Consider the following 14,612-nt stretch of genomic DNA (forward strand, 5'->3'; position numbering starts at 1 on the left):
ATATTGGCTATGTACCACACCACCTCGGGCCTTATTGCCCAATTATATTAGTGACTGTCTATCCCAGGGCATTACTACCTCAGGGATCTAATTTACTTATAAAGAAAATCTATAAGCAAACAATTAACTGTTTATAGACTACTTAGAATCCTTTCATTAAGTTTTACCATTAAGTTTTACATTGTCCCATGTTTATGTAAACTTACATGGTTGTTTTCGGCTTGACCTTTTGGCAAAGGCTACCTCTGGCATCTCTGGTCAGGTAGAGGGTTGAGGCCAGACGTTCTGCTGGTTCAACAGTTTTAGTAGGCTACTACCTGACCACCCTATGCTTGCTAACAAACCATCCAGGGGGATGCTAATCCAGCAAATAAGATCTGTAGGAGCTAGTTTGGCAGCCAGGGGATCAGTCTTTCACACACTGTCCTCCTCTAATTAAACCTCATAACCCTTCTTCACTCACCCTCATCATATAATTATAATTATGAATATATTTATTTATCCAGGAAAATCCACTTACAATTGCCACAGTTTACCCGGGAGTCCTCTTTTCCATCCCAGTTACTCCCACGAGTCTCACCTGATCAGTTTGAGTCCACTTGCACTGAGTATGACCTCTGATTTAACTGCGGAACCAAATTGGCCCGGGCCCCCTCATAATCCTCAAAAAATTATCTCACCTCTGTCCGTGAACAAGAGCCTCCGTCCACCTCGACAGTCAACCGTGTAAAGGTGTTCAGCTCTGAAAGATTAATATGGCCACTGGGCTGGCACAGGGCCAGTGTCACTTGGATGTGGCCTGGGATTGGAAACCATTAGCTACATGCAGATGGCTGGAGGGCCACTGGGGACTAATCACGGAGGAATTAGAGCTGGAAGTGTAAGGATGGCGAGGTCAGCCAGGAGGAGTAAAAGGATATAAGACCTACAGTCAGGCGAAGATACTCTACTGATGATATCCCCCACAAGGCCACAGAACGGACTGCATTTGACATTAGGGAGATACACGAGATACAAAACCTCACTGAATGGATATCGGGTGTACGCTGCACCTGAATGGATATCAGGTGTACCCTGCACCTGCATGGATATCAGGTGTACCCTTCTACCATGCATCTTAGAGACTGCTGCCCTATGTCCATAGAGTCATTGAACACTGGTCACTAAATACCATTTTACCCACTTTATATGTATAAATTGTATCATGGCTCATCCTATACAACTACTGCTGTACATACCTTTTCTATTCTAATGCTGTCCATACTTTCTATATTCCGTATTCTGGACCGGAAGCTAATTTCCTGCAATTCTGTCCATTTTGCCATGGGGTTTTGTACTGTGCATTTAAATACTGTATTTGCAACATAGCTCATTCTAATATTTCTACTACTGTATAGTACATTGCATTTTAGTTACACTGTTAATACACACTGTATATTTATTTATATACTGGATTCTTGACATATCTCACTCTAATATATCTGCTGTACATATCATTCTTGTGTAAATTAATTTGCTGTATATACATGTAGATTGCATTTGGATTACTGTTACAGTGCTATTTGAATTTTTAATTGAATTAGTTCCACCATTTCTTGATTTAATTTATAATTTCAAAAAATTTGACATTTTACTGCATTGTTAGGAGCTAGTAACATAAGCATTTCACTGCACCTACTATAACATCTGCTAAAATGTGTACGCCACCAATAAACTTTGACTGATTTATAGATTCTATTTATAAAGGGCTGACTAGTGGAGAAGAAGAGGGATTTGAAGATCTTCTTTAAATCGAATTAGTTAATTGAACCAATTTCTTGATTGTCTTGATTAATTGACCTTTTTAACCTTAAGGTTAAAGAGGAACAGGTTTCAGACACCGTGAAATCAAATCAAATCAAATCAAATTTATTTATATAGCCCTTCGTACATCAGCTGATATCTCAAAGTGCTGTACAGAAACCCAGCCTAAAACCCCAAACAGCAAGCAATGCAGGTGTAGAAGCACCTGGGTTCCAGACAATCAAATCATCCAAATGTCCCAAAAATGAAAGAAGTAATGGGTTGGTGGGCTATAAATGTCCGCCCTGTGTCGTCAGGTCAAAGAAAGTCTATTTAACGATAGTCAACAGGTTCAGGTTCAAAAAGTAAATTGAATGAATTCACTTTTCGTACAGTAGCCTATGTTCTACAAAAAAACATTAACGAGCTTGTTATAGGCTTGCTGTCCTGATTCTGCTCTAATTTACATATCTGATTAGCCAGTTGTTTCACACAGTCAATGGCCATAATGTTAACTTAAGCACAAAGCAGGGGCTACAGGCAAGTGTGCAGTAAGTGCATGTAGGGGCCATGTAAAGCGTCGCAAACCGTCTGATCTCGCAAGCTTACATTATTTTTATTTCTACTTTGCACATTCTTCCATTGCAAAACTACCATTCCAGTGTTTTACTTGCTATATTGTATTTACTTTGCCACCATGGCCTTTTTTGCCTTTACCTCCCTTCTCACCTCATTTGCTCACATTGTATATAGACTTGTTTATACTGTATTATTGACTGTATGTTTGTTTTACTCCATGTGTAACTCTGTGTCGTTGTATCTGTCGAACTGCTATGCTTTATCTTGGCCAGGTCGCAATTGTAAATGAGAACTTGTTCTCAACTTGCCTACCTGGTTAAATGAAGGTAAAATAAATAAAAATAAAAAACATGAATGGTTCACAACCAATAGCGCAGCGGAAATCAGTCTGGTGGATTATATACAAGGCTAGGGTCCATGACCTCTTAAACCCTATTTAAAAAATGTTAACACTCACTATGTGCCCTTTCATTTAACAATCAACAGCACTGTGGGCAAATTATAACCAAATTACAGAAAAGATAGAGATATTGCAAACTATGGGCCATGTCTTGCTTTTCCTTACGACCACATGCTACATGCAGAATTCTAGATATAATAATCATGTGGTTTTAACTCAATGACTGTGTCCTTCATTTTGGTAGGCAAGCAGGCAGCAATGCAGGCCTTTGGTCCCAACCCTGGTTATTTTTTGCATGTGCTTCACTTGCACGCCAAGGGCAATGATGCCATCTACTGGTGTTGACTTCATTATACGTTTGGTATTTGCTTAGTTAGACCTAGTATTCCTTCCACTTAAGACCGTACAGTCGATCCAGAAAAAAGATTGACGGATCTGTTTGCGGAAGTTGCCTGCTGGAAATTAACTAACTTGAAAACTTAATGTGGACTAACAAGCAACTGTACAGGTTGGTGTATTATATTTCCTTTGTGTAGACAAGGTTTTATTTGAACATTTTCGATTATCGTAATTTAGCATTCAAATAATAAAATGGTCTGACCCTATCTGTCACATAATTTAGCAGGCGCTAACGTTAGCTAGCTAACGTTAGCTGCAGGTTTGCTTACCAACTGATCTCTAGGGCGACGGTACACTAGTAGCCAGACTAGTGGGACACACCAATCCATCTGATGATGCTGCTATACTTTTTATACCGTGAACAAAATTAACATTATTGTAAATCCATCTCGGTCTGGTTGCTAGTAAGTGAGGTGAACTAACTTCATTATTATTGTATCCAAGATTTAGCTAGCATCCATAGAGTAAAGTCACAGATCAATGGTGGATGAAATGCTGTGTTTTATAGCAAATATGTTGTTACGAGAAGATTGTACAGTTTGAACTAGTCCAGATGGTGGTGGTGATATAAAAACAAGGGACCTTTTTGATAACTGATACATGAACAGTTATATAATGCATCACTTGAACTGAATAGAGGAAAGAATTCACCCCCCTCTATTTCTTGTTCTCACAAACACAGTTGAAGACAAAAGCAACAAACAGAACACCAGCATCAAATATTTGGAACTTTTTATCATAATGATGTTATTTTGTATTGTAATGTTATACCAGCTTGTTACAATCTCAAATGTAACATAACATACTGTATCATCTTTCATGTTTCTCGTGCTCTTCTCCCTAGAGTCAGATGATGTGTCCACTTGAAGAGTCCTGCACCATGAAGCTGCAGTAAGGGTAGACCGTGTCTGTGACACCGCCCCCGTTTCTTTCCCTCCCTGTGACTGAGCCACCATGTCCTCTGTGATGTTTCCACCTTGCTCCCCACCTGGGAGCAGTGGCTCTGGCGGCGGTGACATACCTGCAACTAGTGTGACGACCCAGTCCGCTGAGCAGGCTCTGTTTGCATCGGACCGCTACGCCCGACTCATCCTGGCCCAGATGAACAAGATGCGCCTCCGGACAGATTTCTGTGACGTAAGGCTGCGGCTGGGAGGCCGTGTGTTCAGTGTCCACAAGCTGGTCCTGGCTGCAAGCAGCCCCTACTTCTCCGCTCTCTTCTCTGGGGGGATGAGCGAGGCAGACAAGGAAGAGGTCCAGATCCTGGGGGTGGAGGCACCAGTGTTTGAGGTCCTGCTGGAGTTCATATACACAGGTTCGCCCTGTCAGGAAATGTACCATTTATTGAGTGTGTTCATACAAAGAACAGTAATACATGATACAGATTTCTTTGTGTTTCTTGGAATTGAACCCGTCCAGGTATGATTAACGTGACTGTGGAGAACATGCAGGAGCTGATGGTGGCAGCAGACATGCTGCAGCTGAGTGAGGTGGTGTCTATCTGTGGAGAGTTCCTCAAGGGCCACATGGACCCGTCCAACTGTGTGGGGGTATACCAGTTCCTTGAGCAGATCGCCTGCATGGACATGCTGGCGTTCACTGAGAACTACATCCAGGTTCACTTTCTGGAGGTGCTACGCATTGTCTCTTTCTTCCTCCATCTCTGTCTGTCTTCAGATTCTCTCTTCCCTCTTTGCCTCTCTGAGGCTCTTTTCTCCTTTCATCACATTCTAATCTGCTGAGGGTGTGTAACAAAAAGTGAATAACCTGTTACCACTGACATCAAAAAACTAAAGCACATTCAAAACATCTGACCTTTAGGTGTGTGTGTCGGACGAGTTCTGGGGCCTGTCCAAGGGCCAGCTGGTGAAGCTGCTGCGGAGCGAGGAGCTGCGAATCGAGGATGAGTACCAGGTGTTCACGGCGGCCATGGACTGGGTTCTACAGGACGTGACCAAGAGGAAGAAGCATGTGGTGGAGGTGCTTGACCCAGTCAGGTTCCCCCTGCTCTCCCCACAGAGACTCTTCAAGTACATCGAAGGTTAGATGGAAAGATGTTTCCTCCTGATTTGTCAGGAAGGAATGTCCTTATTTCTCCTGATTTATCAAGAACTGATTTTCTTAAATCCTTTTTTATTCCTCACACCATTAAAATGTACTTATCCCCAAACCAGTATCTTTCCCCCTGATTTTTATTGTTGTGCTGCTAATCGATGACGTCATATAATTTCTCTGTGTAGGCATTTCTGACTTCAGCCTGCGGGTGGCGCTGCAGACACTGCTGAGGGAATACACAGAGGTCAGCAAGTCTCCCAAAGAGAATAAGGTGTACAGCCTGTTACAGCCAGCCAAGATGAGGCCAAGGAGAAAGGCCAGGAAATACCTCTATGCCATAGGTAGGTCAAACCTCAGTTCAGCACCTGGCCACCTTTGTATGTTGATGACAACAGAACTGGGGTGATCACTTTTGTTGTAGCATCTACAGTGTAAACTCAGCAGATTATATGAGTACCAGCTCGATCCAAATTTAATTATTCCATTTCATGAAGTGATCCAGGTTTTTGCGTCACGGTTGGTTTCCCCTGTCTCAGGAGGCTACACTCGGCTGCAGGGCGGCCGTTGGAGTGACAGCCGGGCCCTGAGCTGCGTGGAACGCTTTGACTCATTCAGCCAGTACTGGACCACTGTGTCCTCCCTGCACCAGGCCCGTAGCGGGCTGGGAGTGGCTGTGCTGGAGGGCATGATCTATGTCGTTGGAGGTGAGACTCTCATTTTATTTATTTAACCAGGATAGTCCACTCAGTAATGAGTCCTGTCTGTGTGGTTCTGTGTTTGTTTGTACGGAGAACATGCCATGTGTTTCAACCTGTGTCTTCCTCAGGGCAATACAGTTATATGTCTAGTATTCTGTTTCTTGTCATTTCCCAGGGGAGAAGGACTCCATGATATTTGACTGCACAGAGAGATATGACCCGGTGACTAAGCAGTGGGCAGCTGTGGCCTCTCTCAATTTCCCTCGCTGTGGTGTCGGGGTCTGCCCCTGTCACGGGGCTCTCTACGCACTGGGTAAACTAACGAATCAAAGGCCTTGATTGGGAATATATGCTTATTTTTTCCCCTCCTTGAAGTCATCACAGATCTAACATGATTGAACAGGTGAAAGCAAGGTTTCCACTGCATAGCTTTCACCAAAACAGTCATGTCAGATCAGTTATTCTTTTTAAAGAAGGGAATGAAGAAATTAGTGTCCAAGAGTCTGTCACTTGAGTCTATGGGATAAGGTATTAATACCATGTCTCCTCACTGCTGTGTTCCTGCAGGTGGTTGGGTTGGATCAGAGATAGGGAAGACAATGGAGCGCTACGACCCGACAGAGAATAAGTGGGAGATCATTGGAAGCATGGCAGTGCCTCGGTATTACTTTGGATGCTGCGAGTTACAGGGTAATTCAATTCATACATAACAACAATACATAAAACATTTACAACAGAATGTACTGTATCAATATAATTGCTTCCGCTGTCTCAATGTCAGAATTTCTGAATGGCTGCTGATCATTCCTATCTCCCCTATGTCTAGGCTTCATCTATGTGATCGGGGGGATTAGTGATGAGGGGATGGAGCTGCGTTCTGCAGAGGTGTACGACCCCATTTCCCGGCGCTGGAGTGCCCTGCCCGTCATGGTGACCCGGCGGGCCTACGTGGGCGTGGCCTGCCTCAACAACTGCATCTACGCTGTGGGGGGCTGGAACGAGGCACTGGGCTCCCTGGAGACGGTAGAGAAATACTGCCCTGAAGAGGTGAGGGAGTTATGGTGGATTTATACGGTGCATTTGGAAAGTATTCAAACCCTCTTCCCTTTTTCACATTTTGTTACGTTAGCCTTATTCTAAAATAATGAGAAAGCGAGAATAGGTTTTTAGACATTTTTGCAAATGTATAAAAAAATACAAAACATAATTTAGACAAGTATTCAAACCCTTTGCTATGAGATGCATCCTGTTTCCATTCATCATCCTTGAGATATTTCTACAACTTGAATGGAGGCCACCTGTGGTAAATTCAATTGATTGGACATGATTTGGGAAGGCACACAACTGTGTATATAAGGTCCCACAGTTGACAGTGCATGAGCAAAAACCAAGTAATGAGGTCAAAGGAATTGTCCGTAAAGCTCAGAGACAGGATTGTGTCGCTGCACCGCTCTGGAGAAGGGTACCAAAACATTTCTGCAGCATCGATGGTCCCCAAGAACACAGTGGCCCCCATCATTCTTAAATGGAAGAAGTTTGGAATCACCAAGCTGGCTGCCTGTCCAAACTGAGCAATCAGGGGAGAAGGGGCATGTTCAGGGAGGTGACCAAGAACCTAGTGGTCACTCTGACAGAGCTCCAGAGTTCCTCTGGAGATCGGAGAACCTTACAGATGGACAACTATCTCTCCAGCACTCTACCAATCAGGCCTTTATGGTAGTGGCCAGACAGAAGCCACTCCTCAGTAAAATGCACATGACAGCCCACCTGGAGTTTGCCAAAAGGTACCTAAAGGACCATGAGAAACAACATTCTCTGGTCTAAAGAAACCAAGATTGAACTATTTGACCTGAATGCCAAGCGTCACATCTGGAGGAAACCTGGCACCATCCCTACAGTGAAGCATAATGGGGGCAGCATCACGCTGTGGGGATGTTTTTAAGCAGCAGGGATTGGAAGACTAGTCAGGATCAAGGGAAAGATGAACGGAGCAAAGTACAGAGAGATCCTTTATGAAAACCTGCTCCAGAGCTCTCAGGACCTCAGACTGGGACAACAACCCTAAGCACACAGCCAAGACAATGCAGGAGTGACTTTTGGACAAGTCTCTGAATGTCTTTGAGTGGCCCAGCCAGAGCCTGGACTTGAACCTGATCGAACATCTCTGGAGAGACCTGAAAATAGCTGTGCAGCAACGCTCCCCATCCAACCTGACAGGGTTTGAGAGGATCTGCAGAGAAGAATGGGAGAAACTCCCCAAATACAGATGTGCCAAGCGTGTAGCATAATAAATAAAAAAATTAAATCAAATTTTAGAATAAGACTGTAACCTAACAAAATGTGTAAAAAGTCAAGAGATCTGAATACTTTCGGAATGCACTGTAAATACTGCCTTGTTTAAAAAGCCACACGTTGTCACCATACATCATCATAGCTTTATGTACAGTTGAAATCGGAAGTTTACATACATATGTTGGAGTCATTAAAACTAGTTTTTAAACCACTCCACACATTTCTTGTCAACAAACTATAGTTTTGGCAAGTCGGTCACGACATCTACTTTGTGCATGACACAAGTAATTTTTCCAAAAATTGTTTACAGACAGATTATTTAACTTATAATTCCCTGTATCACAATTCCAGTGTGTCAGAAGTTTACATGCACTAAATTGACTGATGTCATGGCTTTAGAAGCTTCTGATAGGCTAATTGACATAATTTAATTGGAGGTGTGCCTGTGGATGTACTGTATTTCAAGGCCTTACCTTCAAACTCAGTGCCTCTTTGCTTGACATCATGGGAAAAAGATTTTAAAAATCAGCCAAGACTTCAGAAAAAAATTGCAGACCTTCACAAGTCTGGTTCATCTTTGGGAGCAATTTCCAAACGCCTGAAGGTACCACGTTCATCTGTACAAACATTTAGTACGCAAGTATAAACACCATGGGACCACGCAGCCGTCATACTGCTTAGGAAGGAGACGCATTGTGTCTCCTAGAGATGAATGTACTTTGGTGCAAAAAAATACAAATTAAACCTAGAACAACAGCAAAGGACCTTATGAGATGCTGGAGGAAACCGGTACAAAAGTATCTATATCCACAGTAAAACGAGTCCTATAATCGGCAACCTGAAAGGCGCTCAGCAAGGAAGAAGCCACTGCTCCAAAACCGCCATAAAAAAGCCAGACTACGGTTTGAAACTGCACATGGGGACAAAAATCGTACTTTTTGGAGAAATGTCCTCTGGTCTCATGAAACAAAATAGAACCGTTTGGCCATAATGACCATTGTTATGTTTGGAGGAAAAAGGGGGAAGCTTGCAAGCCGAAGAACACCATCCCAACCGTGAAGCACAGAGATGGCAGCATCATGTTGTGGGGGTGCTTTTCTGCAGGAGGGACTGGTGCACTTCACAAAATAGATGGCATCACGAGGATGGAAAATTATGTGGATATATTGAAGCAACATCAAGACATCAGTTAAAGCTTGGTTGCAAATGGGTCTTCCAAATAGACAGTGACCCCAAGCATACTTCCAACATTGTGGTAAAATGACTTAAGGACAACAAAGTCAAGGTATTGGAGTGGCCATCACAAAGCCCTGACCTCAATCCTATAGAAAATTTGTGGGCAGGACTGAAAAAGCGCTTGCGAGCAAGGAGGCCTACAAATCTGACTCAGTTACACCAGCTCTGTCAGGAGGAATGGGCCAAAATTCACCCAACTTATTGTGGAAAGCTTGTGGAAGGCTACCCGTAACGTTTGACCCAAGTTAAACAATTTAAAGACAATGTTACCAAATACTCATTGAGTGTATGTAAACTTCTGACCCACTGGGAATGTGATGAAAGAAATAAAAGCTGAATTCTCTCTACTAATGTTCTGACATTTCACATTCTTTGGATCACCACTTTATTTTAACTGACCTAAGACAGGGAATTTTTTACTAGGATTAAATGTCAGGAATTGTGAAAAACTGAGTTTAAATGTTTTTGGTTAAGTTGTATGTAAACTTCCGACTTCAACTGTAGATGGAAACACTACAACGCCTCTGATTTCCCTCAGACGGTCTCTCTCAAATATGTATCCATTACTCCTTCCCTCTAATAGGAGAAATGGGTGGAGGTGGCCCCCATGGCAGTGGCGAGGGCCGGGGTGTCTGTGTCAGCCGTTAACGGACTACTGTACGCCGTGGGGGGACGGGCCTCCAGCAGAGACTTCTCGGCCCCCGTGACGGTGGACTCTGTGGAGATTTACGACCCCCACCTGGACACCTGGACGGAGATTGGCAACATGATCACCAGTCGCTGTGACGGGGGCGTGGCCGTGCTCTGAGATTGAGCCGTAGTAGAACCAAGGGAGGTGGTTCGGTGAACCGCGAAACCTGATGAGTAGCGTTTTCTTTTTTTCTGGAACAAATCTCATTCTCAGACGAGAATACGGTTTTATGTCTGGCACCGTGAGATTACATGAGGAGTAACCTTGCTTGAGATCTGGATACTTGAGTTAGCTACAGAGCTATTAATGCCAAAATGGCTTTAGCGTCGGGGCAATTCCATGGTATCAGAAGACTCCGATTTCTCACTTTAAAATGTATGCCAAACAAATCAAATCAAATTGTATTTGTCACATGCGCCAAATACAACAGGTCTAGACCTTCGTGAAATGCTTACTTACGAGCCCTTAACCAACAATGCAGTTTTTAAGAAAATACCTATAAACAAAGTGAGAGATAAGAATAACAAATAATTTAAAGAGAAGCAGTAAATAACAATAGCGGGGCTATATACAGGGCATACCGGTACAGAGTCAATGTACGGGGGGGCACCGATGTCGAGGTAATTGAGGTAATATGTACATGTAGGGAGAGTTATTAAAGTGACTATGCATAGATAATAAGCGTAGCAGCAGTGTGTGTGTGGGGGGGGGGCAATGCAAATAGTCAGGGTAACCATTTGATTAGCTGTTCAAGAGTCTTATGGCTTGGGGGTAGAAGCTATTTAGGAGCCTCTTGGACCTAGACTTGGCGCTCCGGTACCGCTTGCCGTGCGGTAGCAAAGAGAACAGTCTATGACTAGGGTGGCTGGATTATTTGACCATTTTTAGGGCCTTCCTCTGACACTGCCTTGTATAGAGGTCCTGGATGGCAGGAAGCTTGGCCCCAGTGATGTACTGGGCCGTAAGCACTACCCTCTGTAGTGCCTTGCGGTCGGAGGCCGAGCAGTTGCCATACCAGGCAGTGATGCAACCCGTCAGGATGCTCTCAATGGTGCAGCTGTAAAACCTTTTGAGGATCTGAGAACCCATGCCAAATATTTTCAGTCTCCTGAGGGAAATAGGTTTTGTCGTGCCCTCTTCACGATTATCTTGGTGTGCTTGGACCATGTTAATTTGTTGGTGATGTGCACGCCAAGGAACTTGAAGCTCTCAACCTGCTCCACTATAGCCCCGTCGATGAGAATGGGGGCGTGCTTGGTCCTCCTTTTCCTGTAGTCCACAATCATCTCCTTTGTCTTGATCACGTTGAGGGAGAGGTTGTTGTCCTTGCACCACACGATCAGATTTCTGACCTCCTCCTTATAGGCTGTCTCATCGTGGTCAGTGATCAGGCCTACCACTGTTGTCATCAGCAAACTTAATGATGGTGTTGGAGTCGTGCATGGCCATGCAGCCATGAGTGAATAAAAAAACATATTTCTAAGTTTAACAAACCATAGAACTCTATGCACAACTACTACTTTGAACAATTTACACAGTAACAAAATATACATTTACTAGAAAAACTGTGCAGATGCAAAGTTTCGTAACAGAATTACAGTAAAATCTCCCTCAGTTGTATTCTGTTACCAAACTTTGTAACGGCACAGTTCTTAATGTAAATGTGTTTTTGTAAAAATTTCCATTGGAAATTGTTCAAAGTAGGCATTGTGCATAGAGTTCTATGGTTTAACTTTGTAATCATTGGTTTTTGTTTGACATATTTTAAAGTGAGTCTCAGCGTAATTCCGTTATCATGAATTTGCCCTTAGCGGGCTGACTCTGTGGTGCAGCAGGAGACTGGGTTTGCTACCCAGGTTGGACACACTAGACAACTGCATACGATGTTCTTAGCCATATCAAAGACGAGTCCTCAAGTTTATTATCAACATGGCCTTCACCAGCAATGTATTTAACTTTTGAACAGCAGTGGCAGAATGCCGCAGCAGAATCAAATTCCGTTATCTGCTATACCCATGGTCACACATTGTACTCTGTTAGCTAATGGAGGGTGAACTACAGTTGGGATGACACTTGTAGAATACTCTTTTATGCTCTTCACAGAGCATGAACAGACTTTTTTAGCTAGAAGAGTTGTGTCTTCTCAAAATACCAGACAAATCACTTTTTGTGGACTTCGAGTGGAATAGATGGATTTCGGAATGTTTGGATTGTTTTGTTGTTCTGGATTTTTTTTTTTTTTTTTGCTTTTATGTAACTGAACTAGATGTACATTGAGCCAAACGGATGACTGGGACACTGCCAACCAAGAAACTGTTGATTCAAATGAGCTGGCTAGGCTACAGTACTTACTCCCAGTCAGTCACATGGCAGACCCATCTGTCTCCATCAGTCAGTCACTTCACTGTTCTGTTTCAGAGAAGTGTGCCAGTGTTTCTGGATGGTCAATAGCTTTCATTGTTACTGTATTGTCTCAGCTTATTTGAGTGAACTTAAAAACATTGGCACTTTCAGGACCATTATATTCTCCACTGAAGTGTACGAAGGATGTTTGTCTGTTTCTGAGAATGGGATGGCTGGCTGTCACTCTTTGTGATACCCTATGAATTGTTTCAACCTGTGCACTTTTAATGGAAATTTTTATATTAATTTTGCCCAACTTCAATTTCTCAAAATTACCACCAAAACTATGTTTAACTTCCATGAGAGTTGTGAGTTATCCATGTTGACTGAAGGTTGACTGACCTCTAGTGCGATGAGCTTCATGTGTTTACACTGAGTTATATTATACCTTGTACTGCACTTACTTGACTGCTGAAGGAAGAAGCTACTATGAGCAAAATGTTACTTATGGCCCCTCATGTGAAACTTTGATACGGTTGGAAATGGTATCGTTCTGCTGTGCTCACAGCGTTTGTTAAATGATCACTAAGGTACATTACTCTGTAGTAGAACTGCTGCACTCAGTATTTCTGTTTAATATGTCGCATTGACAAACACAGCCATTGTGTATGTGTGTATATATATATATATATATATATATATATATATATATATATATATATATATATATATATATAATAATAAAAAAATATATATATATATATATATAAAACACTGTAAATATCAGTGCCTTTTTTAGTCAGTACTCACCATTCCAAAAACATTGAGAAATGTCCCTTTGTTTGAAAATACTGTAGCTTGTATCACCTTCATTCAGCAACGGCACTAGATTAAAGTAAATTTATATTTCAATTCTCACCTGTTGAGGAACAGATGTGTCATGAATAACACATTGATTAAAAGAAAATCCATATGTGAAAATGTCATTTTTTTGTTGTTGTTTTAAACAATGTTGCAACACCTCCATTTTCTCGCGTTAACTCCTACTGAACAAGACCCTGATCTGTGTTCCACTATTCATTCACTTGTCTTGAGATACTTTAGCTCTCAAGTGTAACCTCTGAGTGAGTATCCCCTAGCCACCATTACCTAGTCAACTGTCTTGATCTTCTTCTCCGGGCACATCTCCTTCAGTGTCAATGTGGCATCCAGGGAGAAGGTAGCCACCAGAGTAAGTATGGTTTCCAAGGCTTTCAACTAGCCGGGGTAGCCAGGCAGCAGAGTTTGATTGTTGTGCAGGGCCAGGCACAGCCCCATGATAACCACCAGGGCTCCTTCTGCGATGTTGTCCCTAGAGTGCAGAGCCAGCCAGGCCAGCAGGGAGGGCACCACACTGTTGCCCAGGTTCATCCAGTCGTGCTGGGCAGGGAAAGCCTCAGTAGGCCCCGGCCCAGGAAGGACATTATGGAGGCCCCATAGACCACCTGGGCGTGGCCACCTCAGGGAGGTAGGAATGGGTCACCGCTATCAGCAGGGGGGCACCCAGGAATGGAAGGAGGGCGGAGAAGCCGAGGCATTGACCAGGGTTTTCATGCTGAGGCGATGTTGTGTCCTGGGAGCGAAACCTGGAGGAGGCTAGTCTCCAGAACAGTATCGAAGTCACCATGGAAACTTGTGGAGATGTCAAGTGGTTGGAACTGGTGTAAAAACATTCCCTCTTCACTGTGCAGCTGGACCCCCAGAGTATCTGTTGCAGAGATCGCCATGTTGGACCCTGGGAGTAAAAAAAAGACAGTGTTGCTGAAAGCATTTCTCAGTGGGGTTTAATATGATCTGGCCCACTGTGTATATCCTGGTCCAGAGAACCCTGATGTTTTTGGCTATTTGTTGCAAGGTCAATTTGACAGATAGACCAATATGATGGTGTCATAGAAGCTGGTGTAATGTTTCTACTTACCACACAAGGATTCAAATGTCTATTCAATGCAAATGAGATTTTAAAAAATGTAACTAAAAGGGGAAGAGGTGAATGTGCATTTTACGATCTTCACGTTGTGCAAATCAATAATAAAATTAGCCATTGCATAGGCTTGTAAGGTCGATTACTCGATTCACTGTGTCTGACGAAAGTTTGATT

At 43.1% G+C, this 14,612-nt stretch overlaps 1 protein-coding gene and 1 pseudogene across 1 annotated transcript; one reads left to right on the forward strand and one right to left on the reverse strand.

Moving 5' to 3' along the window:
- Nucleotides 1–3,175: 3,175 nt before the first annotated feature.
- LOC112260700 (intracisternal A particle-promoted polypeptide) lies at nt 3,176–10,606 on the forward strand. The gene is made up of 10 exons (XM_024435995.2): nt 3,176–3,269; nt 4,007–4,475; nt 4,580–4,791; nt 4,982–5,201; nt 5,401–5,556; nt 5,752–5,919; nt 6,089–6,226; nt 6,481–6,603; nt 6,740–6,960; nt 10,025–10,606. The coding sequence occupies exons 2-10, from the start codon at nt 4,115–4,117 to the stop codon at nt 10,247–10,249; spliced, it is 1,824 nt and encodes a 607-aa protein (XP_024291763.1). The 5' UTR covers nt 3,176–3,269; nt 4,007–4,114; the 3' UTR covers nt 10,250–10,606.
- Nucleotides 10,607–13,232: 2,626 nt separating this feature from the next.
- On the reverse strand, nt 13,233–14,572 carry LOC112260703 (annotated as a pseudogene).
- Nucleotides 14,573–14,612: the final 40 nt, after the last annotated feature.

The sequence above is a fragment of the Oncorhynchus tshawytscha genome, linkage group LG10, assembly GCF_018296145.1.
Source record: "Oncorhynchus tshawytscha isolate Ot180627B linkage group LG10, Otsh_v2.0, whole genome shotgun sequence".
NCBI classification, from domain to species: Eukaryota; Metazoa; Chordata; class Actinopteri; order Salmoniformes; family Salmonidae; genus Oncorhynchus; species Oncorhynchus tshawytscha.